Source organism: Lissotriton helveticus, chromosome 4_1, assembly GCF_964261635.1.
Source record: "Lissotriton helveticus chromosome 4_1, aLisHel1.1, whole genome shotgun sequence".
NCBI classification, from domain to species: Eukaryota; Metazoa; Chordata; class Amphibia; order Caudata; family Salamandridae; genus Lissotriton; species Lissotriton helveticus.
In genome coordinates, this window is record NC_136063.1 from 2,011,415,015 (window position 1) to 2,011,436,018 (window position 21,004).

The 21,004-nt window shown below is 48.3% G+C and overlaps 1 protein-coding gene across 1 annotated transcript in view; it reads right to left on the bottom strand.

Moving 5' to 3' along the window:
* IDS (iduronate 2-sulfatase) overlaps window positions 1-21,004 on the bottom strand; it is a 137,801-nt gene that overhangs the window by 83,596 nt on the left and 33,201 nt on the right. The window contains exon 4 of the mRNA XM_078688634.1: window positions 1,976-2,064. Within this exon, the coding sequence (XP_078544760.1) occupies window positions 1,976-2,064 (89 nt within the window). The remainder of the gene's footprint in view (window positions 1-1,975; window positions 2,065-21,004) is intronic.

Below are 21,004 nucleotides of genomic sequence, written 5' to 3' on the forward strand. Positions count from 1 at the left end.
CGCACAGCAATTAGGAAGCTAATTCCAAGTCATCATGAAAATTCTAGCATCTCTGATCTTCATCCGCTACACGTGTTGCCCATAAATAAAAAGTGTACTTTCAAAGCTCCTGGCATTGGTCACAAAGCGATCCTCGTGTAATTTCTCACATATGTCATATTTCTTCACTAACCACTTTCCCCTACAGGTCTCTACATGATTGCAAGGCAGATTTACTGCTGGCCCTCAGATTTAAGAAAACTAACAATGGCGGAAGACTTCCAGCGGTTTCATTCGAAGCCTGGAAGGATCTTCCAGCTACTACTCATGCAATAACCCGCCTCATCACTTTCCAGACAAACTTCAAAACACCACTTTTTTTCAAGTAATCCTCGAGGATCTCAACGTTTCTTGACTAGCCACCGGACACCCTACTCCTGAGGGGACAAAGTACTAAATATTTCAGACTACTAAAGGACTTCTTTCATAGAGACGAAACACTATTGTTGCTCAGAGACATTATTGGATAGAATATAAACAATGGTCTCATTAAGTGGACTGAGAATTTGATGTGTGTGCCCAAATTAAGAAAATAGAAAGCGATCGTCAGAAGTGTCGCCCAGTCGTTTCGCAGGATTTAAACCTATACATATACCCCAAAACTTAATGCATGCACATTGCAGATGTAGCATGGCAGATGTAAATAAAAAACAGATTTTAAATGCACCTACAGTTGTATTTCCATTCACAACCATCAAATGAAGTGTAACGGCCAATGATTGAACGTTGTCCAATGACTGAACGTTGTCCAAGGACACCCTTGCATATTACACATTTCATAATCGACCTAGAAAGTATAAATTGCAAAAAAAATATAGCAAATTCACCATTAAAGGAGGTATTTTGAAGACAAAGTGAGCTACAAAAAAATGAAATATTCGAACGAAAGAGGCAACAAGAGTTGGAGGAGCGTAGGTGGCAAATACTACTATGGGCAGGCCCATCACCCACCCAAACATGGGGGCTCTGCCCTCGCTATACAGGACTGGCCTTAGGCAGCAGGGGATGGCTACAACTTCACCAGGCCTTGTGCTGACCCATGATACAAACAGCATTTCGCTATGTGCAAGCCAACATGGACAGCTACCCAAACATCACAGTATTCAGCCATCAAGGGGAGGGGGAGGGGGGCGGGGGGCGGGGAGGGGGTGCTGGAATATGATGCCAGATCAGTGAACCCACCCACTAGCCAAAGTGGGACTTTGAAGCCTGCTGTGGATTCGCAGTCACATACCTAGGAAACTTGCACTGGGTTCTCAGTAGTCAACCAGGATTCACGGATCTCAGGGCCAATCCCACCATGAGAAAAGTCTGGCACACCCTCCGGCATTTCTTCCTTTTTTCATTTCAACAGAGGAGTTTCCTTTATGGTCTCCGTACAGGGGCCTCTGTGCCACCATTTGCTATGATGGCCACTTAAGTGCGCTTTTTATTAAATTATTTTCAGGACGGGGCGCAGGGGACAGAGTCCCTGTGTGCCGTTATGGCGGCCGCACCATTCTTTTCAGGCCTGCAGGAGCCAGATTGTTTCGCAGATCCGCAAACTGAAATAGAGGACAGGAAACTAAAGTTTGTATTACTCTGAAAAAACGTCCCGGATGTTTAAAATGTAACCTCTTCATTCCCAGCCTCAATTGCGCTCAGTTGCTTTTTTTGTATTGAAGCGCAAGGAACCCTCTTAGCAGTCTGATAAATGTCATTTTATAACGGCAGATAATTTTAATCTCACTATCGCAAATTTCACATGGTACCCCGAATAAACACAATCAGTTTGTTCGTGTGCTCAGTGTGTGATCCTCGCTCTCTTGCTGAAATCTGCCTACTGTTTCGCCACGTCAGGCACTTAGATTCAGCATTATTAAATTCATTTTAGCATCCTTAGGACAAGTGGACATTCACAAACTAGACCGCACTACTAGCTCCAATACTAGCTTACCTTCGTGTTTTCAAATTTTTCTGAGGATGGGTGGTACGGCGGGATGGACCAACTGTACGGATAGTCATCACTGTGATTGCCTGCAATTCCTGTGGGGAAAAAAAGTATGAGTTTTGTGCCTAATAGCTAGGGAAGGCGATTATGTTTGCAACAGACCAATATGCTCATTAATAAGCCCCCCAAAAAACAGACCTTTGAAAGCTTACTAAGATGTATCATTTTCGTCTGAATCATCCGGGAATATAATAAAGTGTATTTCAAGGTGTTTGAGAGTAGTAATATCTGTAATTCATTTCTTTTAATATAAAATTAATCACTTTACATTTTTTACATTCAGTATTCCTAACTGCTAAGGTTACTTCAGTAAATCGTTTTGATCTTGAACATTTTTCTTAGAACTTTAATACATATGCATGCACCCACCAAGTGGCGGAAGGACGACAGTAGGTGAGAGAGAACAGGGGGTAAGAAACAAAAAACACAACATTGTGCATTTTCCTTTAGTAGCACTAGAAGCCCTCAAAGCCCCCTCTCCAACCATGTGCTACCATCAGATTCTCAGTACAACATTCTGTAGAAACGTGCACTCTTCTTTAGATTGTACTTCTTTTTATACAGAGGAAGGTAGTCCTCTGTGATGATAGGACTTGTGTTGCTTTTTCAAGGGGCCTTGGTGCAAACATACAATCAGGTATTTGTGAAGCGTACTTCACATGTTGTAGGAAGCTGGCTCTGTATATACTATACCAAAGTGAGGCATAGTGTGCACAGAGTCCAGTGGATCCCCAAAGGAAGGCAGAGGTATAGTTAGATAGCACCTCACTCTCTATGTGTGGTAGTGCGTTCCAGCAGTAAGGCAGTATCTGAGGACAGTGTTAAGCATTTGTTGTACATATGCAGACAGCAAATGAATTCACACACTCAAAGACAGAACTTCAAACCAATTGTTTTTGTATACAAATATTCTTTTGGTCATTTTATTTTCTAGAACCAAGCAAGCCTGGCACAGGTGAGCAATACATACTTTACAGTAGTAATACAATTGAAATACAGTTTGAATGAGCATGGTGTATGCACTTGGATTTGATTTACAGTTTGGATGCAGAGAAATGCAATACTTAGTAAATGCAGTACATAGACGAATAGGCGTTTTAGTAAAATAGCAGGTAAGTAACTTTTGAGATTACTAGGCTTACACAGAGTAGTATACCTAGATACTACTCTGGGACATTACCTGAAAACAGGCAAGTAAAAACATTTGTTAGATTATGCATTTTTAAATAATTTCTTTAGTTTCTCAAACTCCACACTTAACACTATTTCCCTCCATAGGATAACAGACTGTTTTTCTGTGAAAGGTTTTAACGGTTTTGAGGTCAGTATTTGGTAGTGGGAGTTGAGGTTCTGGGGGTAGAGTCAGGAGTCCTCCAGGGTCAAGGATGCACTCTAGTTACACCCTCGGTGGCACTAGGTCAGCAGAGTGCTGATGCTCAATGTTAACCAATGGGGAATAGGGGGCATCCGGTTGGTGGCTGCTGTGAAGCAGGCCACTTGCTTGTGGGAGCAAAGCTCCTGGACTTTAGCATGGGCAAATGGGGAAACAAAGTAGCACCAAAGGTGCACCCTCAGCAGCACTAGGAAAGCGGGGTGCTGTTTCGACATCAGGTGCCCTGTTTTCAATGAGGAACCTCCGGTTTGCAAAGGCACTGCAGGCTTGTAGACGAAGGTCCTCTGGGTGCAACCACCCCTTCGAGAGGTAAGTTGGGAAGTTAGAGGTTGGTTAGGCACCATCTGTTTGGGTACCCAATGGCAGTGGGACGTCAGGTGCAGGGGGCCTCCTGGGGTCGGATCTTGTTACCAACTCCTGGTCGCGGTTTGGGGGGGGTAGGGTGGAACCTTCCAGATTTAGGCTGCAGGCAGGTCAGTGGTCACCGGATCTGAGGTTAGGATCGCCGAGGTGGGGGGTGGCCGGCCGGACCCAGAGGTTGCAGATGAACAAATCCGGTGTTCACAGGAGACAAAGTTTTCGTTCTTGAAGGAAGGCAGGCACTCCTGGGTTTTTGAGGTTGCTGGCTGCAGTACACACCGGGATTTTGTAGGAGTAGGTTCGAGGGGGTGGACAGGCCGCTAGGAAGAAACTACAAGAAGGCCCAGATTTATGGGTGTTACAGGTAGGTAAGAGGCAGGGACCAATGGGTCCCTTCACTGGGGTGGGCACCCCCTATTATGCCACCCTCTAGTGGGAGGGGGGCATGAGCCTGTCCCTGGTTGGCTGAGTCCCCCCTTCTGCAAGATGGTGGGGACTGATGCTTCACTTCGCCTCCCCCACCTGAGGGGTGGAGTTGGCAAAGGTGGGCACACCTCTCTTCCTCACTTGTTTTTCCCACCAGTTCCCCGACCCAAAGTGGGGGTCAGAACCAGTGGGAACCAGTTGCTGAGAGCAGCTAATGGCCTGGAGAAGCTCACAAAGGCGGCAAGCCTTTGAAACTTTCCCTTCATGAACCCTGCCCATCCTGGGGGAGGAGGCTTGGCACCTCGTCCCAGGATGTGTATTGTATCAGGCCCCGGAGAGCAGCAGGCTCTCGGCCCAGGGGTCAAGACACATGTCTGGTGGTGGCAGCTGCAAGCAGCCACTCAGCCTGGACACTAGTGGTGGGTTAGTTCTCAGGGGGCATTGCTAAGATGCCCTCTGAGTGCATTTTTCATCAAATCCCACACTGGCATGAGTGTGGGTTTAATATGCTGAGAAGTTGGATACCAAACTTCAGTGTAGCCATTATGGTGCTGTGGAGTTTGTAATGACAAACTCCCAGCACCGTATACTCTTCATGGCAGCACTGCACTTACAATGTCCAAGAATGGACTGCGACACTGTAGGGGTAAAGGGCTCAAGCACCCTCACCACTGGTATAGTGCACCCAGCTAGAGGGGTGACGGATCTATGCCAGGGCAGTGGGTTATAGGCATGGCACACAGATGGGTGCCTTGTCGACTCTTTACTTTGTTTTGCACCAAAACACGCCGCCTGCAAAGGCAGTGTGCGAGTGGAAGGGTACAGGACCGACGGGTGGCACAATAAGTGCTGTAGCCCTTAGAGGCCTTCTCTGGTCACAGTGCCCTGGGTACCTGTGGTACCACTTACCAGGGGCAGACCTGTGGCCAGAGAGGCCAATTGGGTGTAGGCTTCAATGCAGTTTTAGGGAACGAACATAGGCCCTGGGTACCTGATTAGCAGGAGCCCAGAAAACACTCAGTCAAAGCACATCAGCAGTGCAGCAAAAAGTGGGGGCAACCATGCAGAAAGAGGGCACTCTCACACCTGTGAGGATCTCAAGGCGCTGGCGGAAAAAAAAAAAAAAAAAAAAAAAAAAAGGGGTGGGGTTTGCATAGCTCTGTATAGCCTAAAGAGCCAGGACCAAAACATCATAACATTGTATTAGCTGTGTGTGCCTCCCCTTCAATCACAGAGAAAAACAAAACCGTTATGTTTGAATTGCTTGATCTCATCTAAGCCACTGTAATTGGTCTGGGCCACAATCCCATCCATTGGTTTTTGGCCCACCATGCCACCTCACATAGGAACCAGCCATATGCCAATCTGTTTTCTTTCTACTCCAGTGGGATAGTACAACCCATACTATCAGGCCAGGTCTCCCCTTAGAATCGCTATAGGCAACCCCAGACCAGTTTTAACCTATCAGGCAGTCCTCAATAGAGTGCAGTTTGAGCCTTGTAGCAGCAGCGTAAAACGGTTTTGCCTAGGACAGGGCTTAAGATGGAGTTGCATGACGGGTGGAAAAATATGGTATGGAGCGATACTCCAAGCAAACTTTGCAGGAAAGATTAAAAAGCAAACCTATCACTTTGCTGTTTGCTGCTGTAGAACTTAGTCACATTACAAAGGGGACTCATCCCTATAAATACCCTGACAAACTTTAGAACACTTTGCTTTATAAATTATGCAATCCAGTGAATGTAACGCAGGAGCCATAATGCCAGGTGGGAGTGAGATGGAGGTTGCAAACATCTTATGGCAAGCTTTCCTCTGCCCCCAGGTCTAGTTTTTTTGGCAGGTTTTGCCATTGATGGCCAACTGTACTATTCGGAATTCGGTTTCTACCTTAGGCATTAGTAGTTCCTCTCAAAACGGATTTCGGCTCATCTTTCTAACCACAATTTAAGTATCCTGGAAGGGTTATATGTGTGCACTTGTTCCTGTTAACTTTGGTATTCCACAAGCTTTGCATAGTCCTTTACTCTTTCATGGTCACAACAACTAATTTTTCTCCCATCGGATCCTCCTTTGGGTTAGTCACACTTTTATGCAGATATGTCAGACCCAGCTTCTTTGTAGTCTTGAGGTCCACTCATCTTCCCAAACTTTATGCAGAAAAGAAATACATTCCCGGCTTCATTGTGAGGGCCCCCCGATACAACATTGGATTTTTACGATCTTTGTCATTATATTTTGCTCTGAACTCAATTCCCTCCCGTTCTGTGAACATGGACGTTGCATAGAGTCATCCCTCGGTTTAAGATATCCAAAACAGTTCAAATATCAATTCGAAAACACAGTCTCAAACTTAAGTTAATGGTTAGCTTGATATGGTTTTGAACATAAATGATTGGGAACTAAGAAGTCTGCCATCACTTATGTTCAAAACGTTGGTCCATTCAGAATACTCTGCAGCCTGGTTTGCCTTCTGGGTCTGAGCATGCATTCTGTATGACTCATGAAATTATTTTAAGACGCCAGATGTCACTAGATAACTGTAACAATGACTATTTGCAACTGTTGACTACATTATCACTGTTAATTAAGCAGTCTCTTAGCCACAGGCTTTTCCAAAATTGGCCTCTGTTCAGTTGAAGCTTTGTCGCCAAGTCTGTGGAGGATTTCATAAAAAGTGGTCAAATGCCCAAACTGACTTCTACTCCTCCAAAAAGAAGTTTGCCACCTAATTGTAATTTAGCATTGTTAAAAAAAAAAAAAAAAAAAAAAAAAAAAAAAAAAAGCTTTCACTGTTTGGATCCTCCCTCGCATAAACCACTGCAACTTCTCTCATTTGATAGGGCTTGGTTTAATTGGTCAATAAAGACCTTGTATATTACCATTAACCATAGTGTAAGAAATTGGAAAATTAGTGGAGCGTGGAGAAAACCCAACTTAATATTCACAATCCTGGTCAGGGTGAATCAGAATATAGACAAAAGAAATGTGCTTAACCCTCTGGTAGCTTGGCACAAAGCAGTCAGGCTTGACTTGGAGTACTGCATAAATAAATAGTTTGCACATTGCCTCTAACAATAATAAAGGGAACTCAACGCAAGAAAAATCTCAAACCAATCTAGAAAACCAGAATATTTTAATAAGTAAAAAGGACACAAACTATAAGAATTTTATAGTCTGAAATAAAACCAGGACCAAAGAGGGAAAAAAAACAAAACACAAAGTACCATACACAGTTCACTGGTCACACTAGACTGGGTAAAAGTCAAAAGATAAGGCCAACCGCAATGGATTGCTGCTATGACAGGGGCCAGGTTCACCCCTGTGTAAAGTGTGCCTTTGGGCTTAGAAACTTTTATGGCAAAAAGTAATTGATCAGTAGTCAGTGGGGCAACCTAGGTTCAAAGTGGGTCTCGACGAAGGCAAATTGCTCAAGAGGAGGGTCCCGGTGTTTTAGTCAATGAAGGGGGTAAGCTCAGACTAGCCAAAGTTCAATGTCTGTTCCCAGGAGTGCCTCAATCGGATGCGGCTTGGCGTTGGTCCAAATTAAACCCATCTGCATTCAGAGTTAGAAACTTTTCTGGAAGTCCAATCTCCTTCCATTGGGCAAACCATTAAGCCGAGTCCAATATGCAATTCAGTGTCAACAGCTGCGGCTTTGATGGCCAACCTGGTCTCCATCTGTTTTCCAGGCAGAAAGTTGGCAAAAATTCCTAAGTTCCACTTCTTCCAGTTTGGAGACAATAGTAGTACACTCCATCAAGACTACGTCTGCCAGCTGTGTGCTCATAGGTCATTTAGGTTAAAACCAAGTGGCCCCTAGACGGAGTATGTCCTAAATAGTGCAAGGCTAAGAGGGAACACATATTTGCAGTGAACACTAACTTTATAACTAGAGGTAATCAAAATATCCTTAGTCAAGTGATTTGATACCTGAAACACTGCACAGAATTGTTGCCAAAAGGGTATTCTATGCACTATGTATTTGACACAAAAGTCATCAGAATAGTTCGCAGTCGTTTTCTGGTTCAAATTACAGTGTTTATTTGTATTTACCTCCATCTGTCAAAGTCGACCCACCATTAGTGTCATCTTTTATTGTCTCTTCGTCTGGAACATGCATCTTGTCTAGGTATTGCTCTTCACCTTCCAGTTTCATTTCCATGGCAGTAGGCATCTGGTCTTAGCTTCCCAATACTCTTTCCTGTTCTTCCGGATCTCTGAATATCATAGTTTTAACAGCAACGTTATAGCGGGTCCAGCAGATTTTATTGGACTTTTCTACTACGAAAATAGGATGTAATACAAGAAATTTCTTTTGAAATCAGTTAGCTTCCTGCTAAAGAATCTGCTGCAAAGGATATTTTATGGCTAGTATATTTGTATGGCCCATGTTCTTTAACTGCTTATAAGATAACCCCTCTGTTAATGTTTGCTTGTGAGTGCTATGGTTGAACTTAGTGTAGTGGACTCAACTCATAGCCTTGCCCTTATTCGATGCACCCTCTGTATAGCAAGGGAAAAAGTTACCTCCTGTAACGTAGGTACATTTTCACTTCTGATGTCCTTAAATCCTAATACTGCATTTCCTTCTGCGAGCTTCTAGATTGGTTATTCTTTTTTGCAGATTCCATACTTCATTACCCCATGTCAGGGGTAATCAGAATTTAAGGGTTGAATACGTATGTGTTTCTATTGTTGACCGTTCAGTGATTAGCAATGTTTTGACACTTTCCGGTCATCATGGAATCCAACATCACTTTAGCTTATTACTTACAGCTTCAGAGAATATAAGTGTCAAGATGTTGGAGTACTAAATACTGATAAGAGTAAAAAGGCAGACGTTTTAGATGATCTAAAATCATAACGTTATCGTGGAGACCATGCAGTCCAATACCATTAATATCCACCCGCCCTGCCAATATCTGCTGTTGAGAAGGTCCATCGAGTACCGAAAGGTATGGTTCATTAATAGCTGCTTTCCTACTTTCACAATCATCAAATGTGATTGATCTAATGTGATTTGATCTACCCATTCACTTTATGTGCTGAAATGTGTGGATTTAAGTGTTGTTCGTGAAGCATAATACATGATTGCGATTTGCTAACAGGCAGTAGAATAGCCACTAATGTTGCTCTGATGTTGTTAACCACTTGGCTGCTAAGGGGGTTTTCCCCTCCTGTGCTGCATATTTATGAATCCCATTATACATGACGAGTTGACCTTGTCATGAGCACAGATCCAGTGTGCCTCATGACGAGTTCACCTTGTCATTAGCATGCAAGTGGTTAAGGGGCGTACACCTCAAGCCAAGATGGCAGCTAGTCTTTGAACCGGTACGGCTCCTTTCTACTGGCTCACATGATCTGCCGTGTTGGCCACTAGACACCAGCAGGTCTTCCATTGCTGCTATATACTGCGGAGACCTCCGCCAGCATCGTCAGAGGGATCAGCTTACTGGCAACGTTGGAGTCTGTAGCAACAAGGTCCCATCCAGGCCATAACTGTACGCATGCAGCAGCTAAACTGGGCATCGTTTTTTCTTCAATGCCTCGGATGCGAGGATTGTGAATGTATTAGCCCAGACACTAATAAAAACAGCCTCACGCTACATATATAACCAAGCGAAAATGTCCTCTGCAAAGCAGGCCTTGCTATTTAATTTAACATAGAGCTCTATTGTACACACAGGTATGCAAGCATGTACCCTCTCTGAAACTAGAAACTGGTTCTATTTCTGCTGAATTAGATTAACCCTTACAAGTAGCAGAACGAGGGTATTGTTGCTATAGACTTATATTGGCAATCACGTTGGAGTGGTTCCTTTTATTTACTACTCGCTGATGCTGCCGCCATTTACCGGTGTAACTATTCATATCACCTACACTAATCTAGGATTTAAAATAAATCTTTAAAATGTATCATTTGCGTTCTAGCAATCTTCAGTATCTTATTCCTACTTTCAGATCTTGATCAAGCGTTTAATAGGTTGTGGAATGTTTGCAATACAACTGGTTTGGCCTGGACTACGGAAACACCCTGTATGCCGGTACCACCGCAAAACTTCAGAAAAAACTCCAACGCATCCAAAACGATTCAGCCAGACTCATACTAGACATCCCACGTAAAGAGCACATTTCCGGTCACCTGAAAGACCTCCACTGGCTCCCTGTCAATAAGAGGATAACGTTCCGCCTCCTCACCCACGCACACAAAGCACTCTACGAACTTGGACCCGAATGCCTCAACACGCGACTATCCTTCTACACCCCATCCCGCCAGTTACGTTCTTCCAACCAAGCCCTCGCTGCTGTTCCACGCATCAACAAAACCACCATGGGAGGAAGATCCTTCTCCTACTTAGCGGCTAAAACCTGGAACTCCCTTCCCATACACCTCCGCCTTACTCAAAACCACCTAGCCTTCAGAAAGCAGCTCAAAACCTGGATATTCGACAAGTAATTCCCCACCCTTCCTCAAGCGCCTGGAGACCCTCTGGGTATGTAGTGCGCTATATAAATTAATTGACTTGACTTTTCTGATTCCAGTTGGCAGAATGACAGTCCTTCGTGCCTGGTGGGCTCCAAACAGACCCGTCTCTAGCAAACCTAGAGAACTCAGCACAACCTTCAACCACAGAGGTACCCCAGGGAACATACAAAAGCAACCCGGTACTGAGTCCCAACAAGCAACTTCTCAACTGACCCCTCCAGGTACTACCTACGAATTGACAGACATTCCCTGTACACGCAAAGGTACCCAGTGCATGTACACATATGCACAGCACCCACCCTTACTCACACAAGTAAACCATGCACGTAGCACTTCCAGACACTGGCACCCATACACTTCAATTCTATAAAGGTATTCCCAGAGTACTCACACAGGGCACCCACTCACAGGGAACATCCCCTCACCAATTCCAAGCACTCAGTTCAGTAAATCTTTATTCGATGATTACAAAACATCATAAAAGTACATATATACAGTTTTAAGAGAATTCAATTAAATAACATATCTGAACTTCATTTAAAATCACCAATATAAATAAAAACCGGTTAACAAGGATTTTATCTGGGACCATTGATTAACCCTGTCCTCTTGCGTTTCTTAACCTCACCGAGACTTTTATAAAATTCATAATGCAGCATAACGTACGCATGTCAGTTGCTCTTTGTAAGAAGAGCAAAGCAGTTTTAGCATACCGGAACTTTGCCTCTTTTAAAATATGTACCAAGAATGTCCGTCTAGGCATTTTATAAAAAGGACATAAAAGTACTCACCCTCTTTGCACAAAGTCACTAAACTCCCACTGCACGCAGGCATTTCTCCCACCATATTTCCATCCCATCCTCCTGCACTCACCCAGGCAAACCATGAACACAGAGAAAGGCACCCTCTGCACTCACTTGTTGCACCTTTTCACTTCCAGATACCACCCTGTGTGCATCCTGCACTCACTGCCAACAGGAACCTTCACACTCACTTCAGACAGGTAGAATATGAACCAACCAACATAGCACCCCTCTTAGCAAGTGATCATGACTCACCCTGTACTAAACTCACAAATGCACCCCCATGCACTTAACCCCTATAGGCATGTTTGGCGCTGAACTCCTACACAATTGTGCTAACTCACTTCAAAAGCACCCGCTTCACACACAGTCACATCCCACACAACCCCCTCCAGGCACAAACTGCAGTCACCAGGGACGCCCTGCACACAAGATTGATTCGGCACAGGCAGCCCCTGCGCACACAATAGCATGCTGCACTCTCACACGTGCAACCCTTTCACCTACAGCCAGCCCCTGCACTAACCCCCTAGAGGCACCCTCTACTCTCTCCAGCTACAAGCACACTCCGCAGTCTTTCCCCTGCACTCTCCCTTCTGTAACGACAGACATACTCTACACTCACCTCCTAGACAGCTTTTAGATCACCACCACATTGGCACCTGCTGCACCCACTCACACTAAGGCACCAGACTTACCCTGCTCACAAACAGGCCAATCCACTTACACTCACACCCCAATCAGCATGCAAGCGTTTCTGGGTGTGACGCTCAAACAGGAACCTTCACATCCACTCCCTATGGATAATTGCTGCACCCGCTCCCTATAGGAACCCACGCACCCTTTCACTGTACGCACATTTTAAACTAACCTAGAGGTATGCCTGCACACTCAGACAGGTACTCCTGCAACCAATCACACAGGCACCCCCTGCAATAACCTAGATGGCATATACTGTGCTTGCCTCAAAGGCAAAAATTTCCCGCCGCTGCCTCCCTGCGGCCCCGCCCCCCTGTGATTCCATTCGCCGCCCTGCTCCCGCCACCCAGCTGCTCCTCCCTCCCGGCTCCTTACTTAAGGGGACCGTAGGGGACCACAGAGTGTGACTGCTCAGCCCTCCACAGGGCTTGGTCGCCCCACTCACTGCTGCCGCTCCTGCCTGCCTTTGCCGCCTCCTGCCTGCAGATTCCTTCGCTCGCTGCCCCTGGGAATTTCCCGCTGCCCCTGGGAATTTCCCGCTGCTCCTGGGAATTTCCCGCTGCCCGTTGCTTCTTGGAATTTCCCGCCGCTGCCTCCCTGTGGCCCCGCCCCCCTGTGATTCCATTCGCCGCCCCGCTCCCGCCACCCAGCTGCTCCTCCCTCCCGGCTCCTTACTTATGACGCCCCCAGAGCGACCGCGCGCAGCAGGAGCGCCAAAGGTGCGCCAAAGGTAAGCCCGTCTGCGCCTGGCCCGCGCCCAGCGCCAGGACCCCTGGCCCTCCCCGCCGAGGCAAGACGACCCGACTGACCTACGACGCCGCCACTCTCAAAGCACTCAATGCACTCAATGCCGGCCGGACCCACACCTGCTGCCGAGCCACCCAGACACGCACCCACGGACCCTACACCTGCAAGTTCACCTGCCTCCGAACCTGCCCCGCACCTGCCAAGACAAACACCAGCAGCAACCACCTCAAGTGCATCCTGATCAACACCTGCTCCGTCCACAGACACACGTGGAACTCTGGAACCTCCTCGACGCTACATCACCGGACGTCACCTTCCTCACGGAAACCTGGATGAACGCCTCCTATGCACCCGACATCGCCATCCCGGACGGGTACAAGATCATCAGGAGGGACCGCATCAACCAGACCGGAGGTGGCATCGCCATCGTCCACAGGAACACCATCCGCATCACGACCGACGCCAACGACTCCTTCGCCGCAGCCGAACATCTCCACTTCCAGATTCACACCGACCCTAAGAGGCACCCTCGTCTACAGACCCCCGGGACCACGCACACAATTCAGCGAAGACATCACAGACTTCATCAGCCCGCACGCCCTCCCCTCCACCGACTACATCCTCCTCGGGGACCTCAACTTCCACCTGGAGAACAACAAGGACCGCAACACCACCGCCCTGCTGGAAAACCTCGCCAACCTCAGACTCAAGCAACTGGTCAACACCCCCACCCACTACGCCGGCCACACGCTTGAACCCGTCTTCTCTTCCAGCAAGTACATCACCTTCAGCCACGCCACCGGACCAACCACAGCTGCGTCCACTTCAGCTTCAAAAGATCCACGACCCACCACCCGCAACAGGTACCTCACAGGAATTGGAGCAAGATCACCGCAGACCAGCTCACCACCTCCCTCAGCCAGAGCCCACCCGCCAACACAACGGACCCCAACGAAGCAGCCCGCAACTTCACACAGTGGCTGACCGCCTGCGCCGACGACCTCGCGCCACTAAAGAACCCTCCCAGCAGACCCAGAAGCAAGAAGGCATCCTGGTTCACCGACGACCTCAAGGACTCCAAGAAGACCTGCCGCACCCTCAAGGAAGCCTGGCCCCTCGACAACATGACCGCCCTCAAACACGCTACCCGCAAGCAACACCAGCTCATCCGCACCACCAAGAAGAAATCCCTGAAGGAACGACTGGACAACAACGCCCACGACAGCAAAGAGCTCTTCACTATCGTCAAGGAGTTCTCCAACCCCAGCACCGGCACCAACGACATCACTCCGTCACAAGACCTCTGCGACTCCCTCGCCTCGTTCTTCCACCGCAAGATCGCCGACATCCACAACAGCTTCGGCACCCCACCCACGCACCCAACCGTCGAACCAACCCCGCCACCCTTCGCACCTGGACCACGGTGACCATCGAAGACACAGCCCGCACGATGAACACCATCCACTCCGGATCACCGACCGACCCCTGCCCACACCACCTCTTCAACAAGGCCGACTCCACCATCGCACCCCAACTCCGGAACATCAACGCCTCCTTCAACACCGCCACCTTCCCGGAGAGCTGGAAGCACGCAGAGATCAGCGCCCTCCTGAAGAAACCTACAGCGGACCCCACCGATCTCAAAAACTTCCGCCCCATCTCGCTCCTCCCTTTTCCTGCAAAAGTCATCGAGAAGATAGTCAACAGACAGCTGACCGCCTTCCTCGAGACGAACGGATCCCTCGACCCCTCGCAGTCTGGCTTCAGAGCCAACCACAGCACCGAGACCGCTCTCATCGCAGCCACCGACGACATCCGGACCCTGCTTGACAAGGGGGAAACAGTGGCCCTCCTCCTCCTGGACCTCTCCGCTGCGACCGCACCGTAGTCCAGCGCCTCAGCAACATCGGTATCCAAGAGAAGGCACTGGAGTGGATCATCTCGTTCCTCGCCGGAAGAACACAAAGAGTCCGCCTCCCCGTTTAGCTCCGAGGCCACCGAAGTCATCTGCGGCCTCCCGCAAGGATCTTCACTCAGCCCCACCCTCTTCAACATCTACATGAAACCTCTCGCAGCCATCGCACGCCAGCACAACCTCAACATCATCTCTTACGCCGACGACACCCAGCTGATCCTCTCCCTCACCAGAGACCCCGACACCGCCAGAACCTGCCTACACGAAGGGATGAAAGACGTCGCAGAGTGGATGAAGGACAGCCGCCTGAAACTGAACTCAGACAAGACGGAAGTCCTCATCCTGGGATCTTCGCCCTCCGCCTGGGACGACACCTGGTGGCCCCCAGCCCTGGGCACCGCACCCAAGCCAACCGACCGACCACACACGCAACCTGGGCTTCATCCTGGACCCCTCCCTCTCGATGACCAGCCAAGTCAACGCCGTCTCCTCATCGTGCTTCAACACCCTGCGTATGCTTCGCAAGATCTTCCGCTGGATCCCGACCGAGACCAGAAGACTGTCACCCAGGCACTCGTCACCAGCCGACTGGACTACGGAAACGCCCTCTACGCCGGAACCACAGCCAAGCTACAGAAAAGACTCCAGCGCATCCAGAACGCCTCCGCCCGACTCATCCTGGATGTCCCCCGACGCAGCCACATCTCCAGCCACCTGAGGAACCTGCACTGGCTCCCAGACGACAAGAGGATCACGTTCCGGCTCCTCACCCACAAGTCTCTCCACGACCTGGGCCCCAAGTACCTCAACGACCGCCTGACCTTCTACACGCCCACCCGCCAGCTACGGTCCACCAGCCTCGCCCTCGCAGCCGTACCACGCATCCGAAGATCCACCGCCAGAGGAAGATCCTTCTCTTACCTGGTTGCCAAGACTTGGAACTCCCTCCCCATCCACCTTCGGCTGACCCAGGACCATCTCGCCTTCAGGAAACAACTCAACCTGGCTGTTCGAGCAGTAGCATACCCCTCCCCCCAAGCGCCTGGAGACCCTCCCGGGTGAGTAGTGCGCTATACAAATGGCATGATTGATTGAAAGGCACCTCTACACGCAACACCTTACGGGCACCACCCTGCTCTCACTCCCTGCACGAATAGACAACCCTGCACTCATCTCTACGCTCACTCTAGCATTCACTACTCGCACCACCTACACAGCGGATAAAAAGAACCATCCTGCATTCAATCAACTATAGACACGCCCTACTACCACACTGGCACCCCAGCATCATACTCTACAAATACCCCCTTCAAGCACCTAGAGATACACCCCCCCACACACATAACAGACACCATGCACCCCCCCCCCCGTAGTGATCTTTGTTTACACAAACTACCTGCAACCCCTTACGGCACACTCGCACCATTGTGAACTTACTTAGGCATCCCTCTGCATAGGTAAGCTCCTTGCACTCACAAATGCTCCCACTCCACCAACAGGCATCTCCTGGACTTCTTCGTTCATGCCCTCCTGCACTGATCACTTACAGGCACCACCCCCTGTGTGCACGCCCTGCACTTATCCCCTGTAGGCAGATCTTGCACTCACCACTGGCATGCACATCCTGCACTCAGAAAATTCTACAGACATCCCCAGCATCCATGCACCTTAAAGACCCTCCCATGCACACATGAAGCATAAAGCTCACTTCATGTAGAAGCTAGTCTGCCAAATGGCCCTCTTCTCCTGGTGAATAGGAATGCTGGGTTAGCCAGCTAAGGTGCTGCATCTTTGGCTAGGCCTGGGAAGGCCGCTTATTCCAGGATGAGTGGCTCTAGTGGGGCAAAGAGAAGCAGCACAGTTAACATCGAGGGCAGCAACATGAAACATGTAGGAAAGTGCCTCTTTTTACATGGTTAGCACCCATTTTTTGCCAGGTGCATGGTGCAATCTTGAATTAGAAGTTCATAGGGTCCCTGCTAACCAGGTTCCCAGTGCCAGATCTTTTCCCTAAAACTGTACCACGATTGACACAACTTCAACAACCACTGAAATTCCCTAGTAAATGATAACTCCTGGTACCTAGGGCATTGGGACTGAAGAGGGTTCCCTAGGGCTGAAGCACAAGTTATGCCACCCCAGATACCCTCGCAACGACTATGCAAACTGTCATTGCAGCTGCGTGTCTTGGTGGAGAGAAGAAAATAAGAGTTGACATGGCACACAGCCATGTGTGCTACGCCCCCATACAATGTATGAGATATAGGTAAGTCACCCCTACAGCAGGCCTTACAGCCCTAAGGCAGATTACACTTGATAGAAATGGGATTTCCGGTTGGCTAGGGCATGCGCCCAAGCCAGCAGAAACCACCACTCTAGTCAGGGCAAGGGTGTTACACGCCGAAGAGAACCCCTGCTCACCCCCTTGGTAGCTTGGCATGAGCAGTCAGGCTAATCCCAGAGCCAATGTGTAAAGCTGGCCGGCCACATGTTGGATCTACTCTTCACCAATGATCATGCTCTACAGGTAGAGGACCCACCATCTCTGACCTGGTCAGATCACTTCCTGATTCCTTTTAGTATTTGCAGGTTACCCTGCAATGATCTGGGAAGACCAACCTTGGAGGTCAGGAGGAATCGCAGTAAGGTCTCCGCTGAATCAATGGGCCTTAAGCTACAGACCACTCTCCCCGGCTCACTGGAGACCCCAGTGAAGATGCACTAACCTTTAATCAGTGGGTCTCATCAGCTCTGGATAAAATTGCCCCAATGAAAAATAGGAAGCTTGCTAGGAGCAAACCTTCAGTTCCTTGGTTTACGGATGAGCTCCGGACATGGCAGAGTCTATGCAAGAGGTTGGAACGTGCTTAGCGTAGACACCATGAGCCTGCAGCCATATGTGCATATAAAGCAGCGCTAAGAAAATTTAATTCACTAAAGTGCAAGTCCATTAGGACTTTTTTTGCCAATCAGACAAATTCCTCAGATTCATCTATGAAATACATTTTTAATATTGTCCAGGGTTTTATTAAACCTGAGGAACTGAAAAGCACTATTCCTTCCTCCAAAACTCTGTGGAAAAATAGCTACTTTCTTCTTGCCAAAAATCCAGGATATTCACTCCTCCTTCCCACTCTCAGGACCACCAGATTATCCATCTCATATACTGTGTGCAACCAGCATGTGGGCAGCATTACGCCCCCTAAGTTTAGAAGCATATTTAGGGGAACACAATTTAAAATCAAGCTCTCCTGCGGACCCTTGTCCTGCCAATTGTTTTAAAACTACTTGCCCCTTGGCCTCACTCAGTATTAAATTATATTTGGATTTCCTGGCTGGGGACGGGGGGTTTAACCTTCCAGCTGGAAAAATGCATATGTCCAGCCCATTTTGAAAAAGGACGATGCAGATCCTACAGAGCCCAAGAATTTCAGGCCAATCTCTCTCTCCTTCCTGCTCCGGCTAAAATTCTAGAAAAGGAAGTACAGAACAAAAAAAAAAAACAAAAAAAAAAAAAGTGTAGGAACTTCCTAGAATCGAACCATCGTCTTCACGACTCCGTCTGGTTTTAGATCCCTATACAGTAAGGAAACGGCTCTGCTAGAAGTGGCAGAGACTATCCGGGAAACCGTACATCAAGAAAGCTGTGAGATGCTGGTGTTGCTGGACTTATCTGCAGCTTTTGAAACGTTGTTGCACAGGATCCTCCTAAACAGACAAGGTCTATGGGTGTCAGGAATGGTTTGGGCCATGTTCCGCTCTTCGAGAGGGGCGCACGCAGCAAGTGGTCCTTCAGCCTCATACCTCCATCTCCAGCCCCCTTAAGTGTGGGGCCCCACAGGGCTCGGCCTTAAGTCCTATGCTTTTTAATGTACATGTTACCCCTTTGGCGGCAATAATTGAGAAATAGGGGGTGAAGGTCGTCCATATGCGGATCACACACAGTTAGTATTCTCCTTTAAAGATCACAGCGAGACGGCCTTTGTTATTTTAAGCAGTGTCTTTTGACCATCTCATCTTGGATGACAGAACTGCTTGAAATTAAACACCGATCAAACGGAGGTCTTGTTTTTAAGCAACCCATTACCCCATGGCCAGAGCTCTGGTGGCCGGTTGAGCTAAATCAGTCTCCTCTCCTAGCCACCTCTGCCAGGAATTTGGGCTTCAAGTTTAATACACAATTGTCTAACAAAATGTAAATTGCCCATGTTTCAGGGCAGTGTTTTTGGAAGTTAAAGGCTCTACGGAGCTTTCTTCACTATCTTCCTATGGACTGCAGGAAGACTGGTGCATGCATTGGTCACCTCCCAACTGGACTACGTGAACTGCCTTTACCTGGGACACCCGGAGTATTTACACAGAAGGCTGCATATTTAGAACGCATCATGTAGGCTTGTTCGTAATGTGCCAATGTGTCACCACATAAACACCCCCCATCTGCTCAGTCTTCACTGGTTGCCAGTGAAAAGTAGAGTACAAAGCTCTCACTTTGGCACATAATGCAGACCAGTGCTGTTCATTGCTCTGAGGCAAAGACTTCTTAAAAAATACAGCAACAAGAGCACTCGGATCAAATGACCCAAATTTTCTGGTCATTCCACAATTTGCAAAGGCCAGGACCAGAGGCCGATCATTTTCGGTTAAAACGAACACTCTGTGGGACACCATGCTTAACATCTAAAGGAAGATCAACTTTGAACAAATGTTCAGGAAAGCATTAAAAACATGGGTCTTTGCTATTCCCCAACACTTCACAACCGGTTCCCATGCCCAGGTCAACTAGTACTACTGGCGCCGGGACACCTCCGTTGGAAGTAGCAGTGTGCTTTACAAGATATCTAATATTATTATTAAAACGTTTGCGCCAACACACACAGCAGCAACCCACTAAGCACACAAAAGAGACTCCACTCAAGGTTACATAAAAATAGCCTTAGTATTATCCAAAACACATTAGAAATATAAATCACACATATACACTGTGCTAACTGCCACCAGGTCATAATTTACAGGGGATTATATACATGACAGGGCCAATCAGGCCAATGTTAGAACCATCACAAAGCACAAGTAGCACATATAAAACACAACCAGTCAACACTGGTACAATACTGTACTTCGTCTTATCAACTGCAACATAAACAGATTATGTCTGCATCACTTTGGCATGAAACATTATGCACATTCATCAACAAACACATTATGCATAAACACTATAACATTAGGCATCACATTAGGACCTTGCGCCCTACCCACATAAAACTGACCCCAGGGCAACTGGCCTTTCACTGGGGCTCAAATGGCCTCTGTCTAAAGTGTCAGGTTAACCAAGGTGCGCAATGCACTGGGGGCGGGGGAAAGTAGCTTATCCCCTCATCATGAAAACCAAATGCCCCCTTTGTTGCAGGTGCCCTTCTGTTGGGCGGGGCAGCTGTAGGAAATTGGCCTTGGCACCACTGTGCCTGGGGAGCCCCACTCCAGGACTCAACTCTTAATTGCCCCTAAAAAGAACTCAGTCCAAGTGAGCTCCATTCACGGGGTTCCTCCCGGTGCACCTCTTTGTGCACCAACTGTGCTGCCCTATTCTGCCCCACTCACAGAGACTGCTTGTGGATTCCTCCGGTTTCAGCAACGAGTCGGATTTCCCGCAGGGCGCCCACAAGGCTGGTCACCTCTCTGCCTCACTCCCCGGGATCTCTTTCTGGACTCCTCCGGTCTCAGCAATACGTGGAGCTCACCTCAGTTGTAGGGGTTGCCCCGCCCATATAACAGCAGCCTGGCTTCCTGCAACTGCTTCTTCCCGCTCCCTTGGAGCCTGCAAGGAACAAGAGGCTGAGGCTCAACCCACAACCAGGCAAGATGCCTGACTCCCGGGCCACGGCAGTTGCTTTCAGTGGCTTCTCCGCTCCATGACAAAGTGCGGGTGGGCTCCAGCCGTAAAATAAACACCAATGTGGGGTGGTCTCCTGCTGTCAACTGGCATTAAAAACGCGGGGTAGGCTCCCACTCTGGAACACAAACTCGGGGGTGGGCTCCAGCTCTCTTTGCAAAAGCACAGGGGAATCCCTACGCTCAGGATTTCCTCTGCAGGCATTTAGAGCACAGTGCAGCATGGCCCCACGTTCCTCCTTTCCTGGAATCA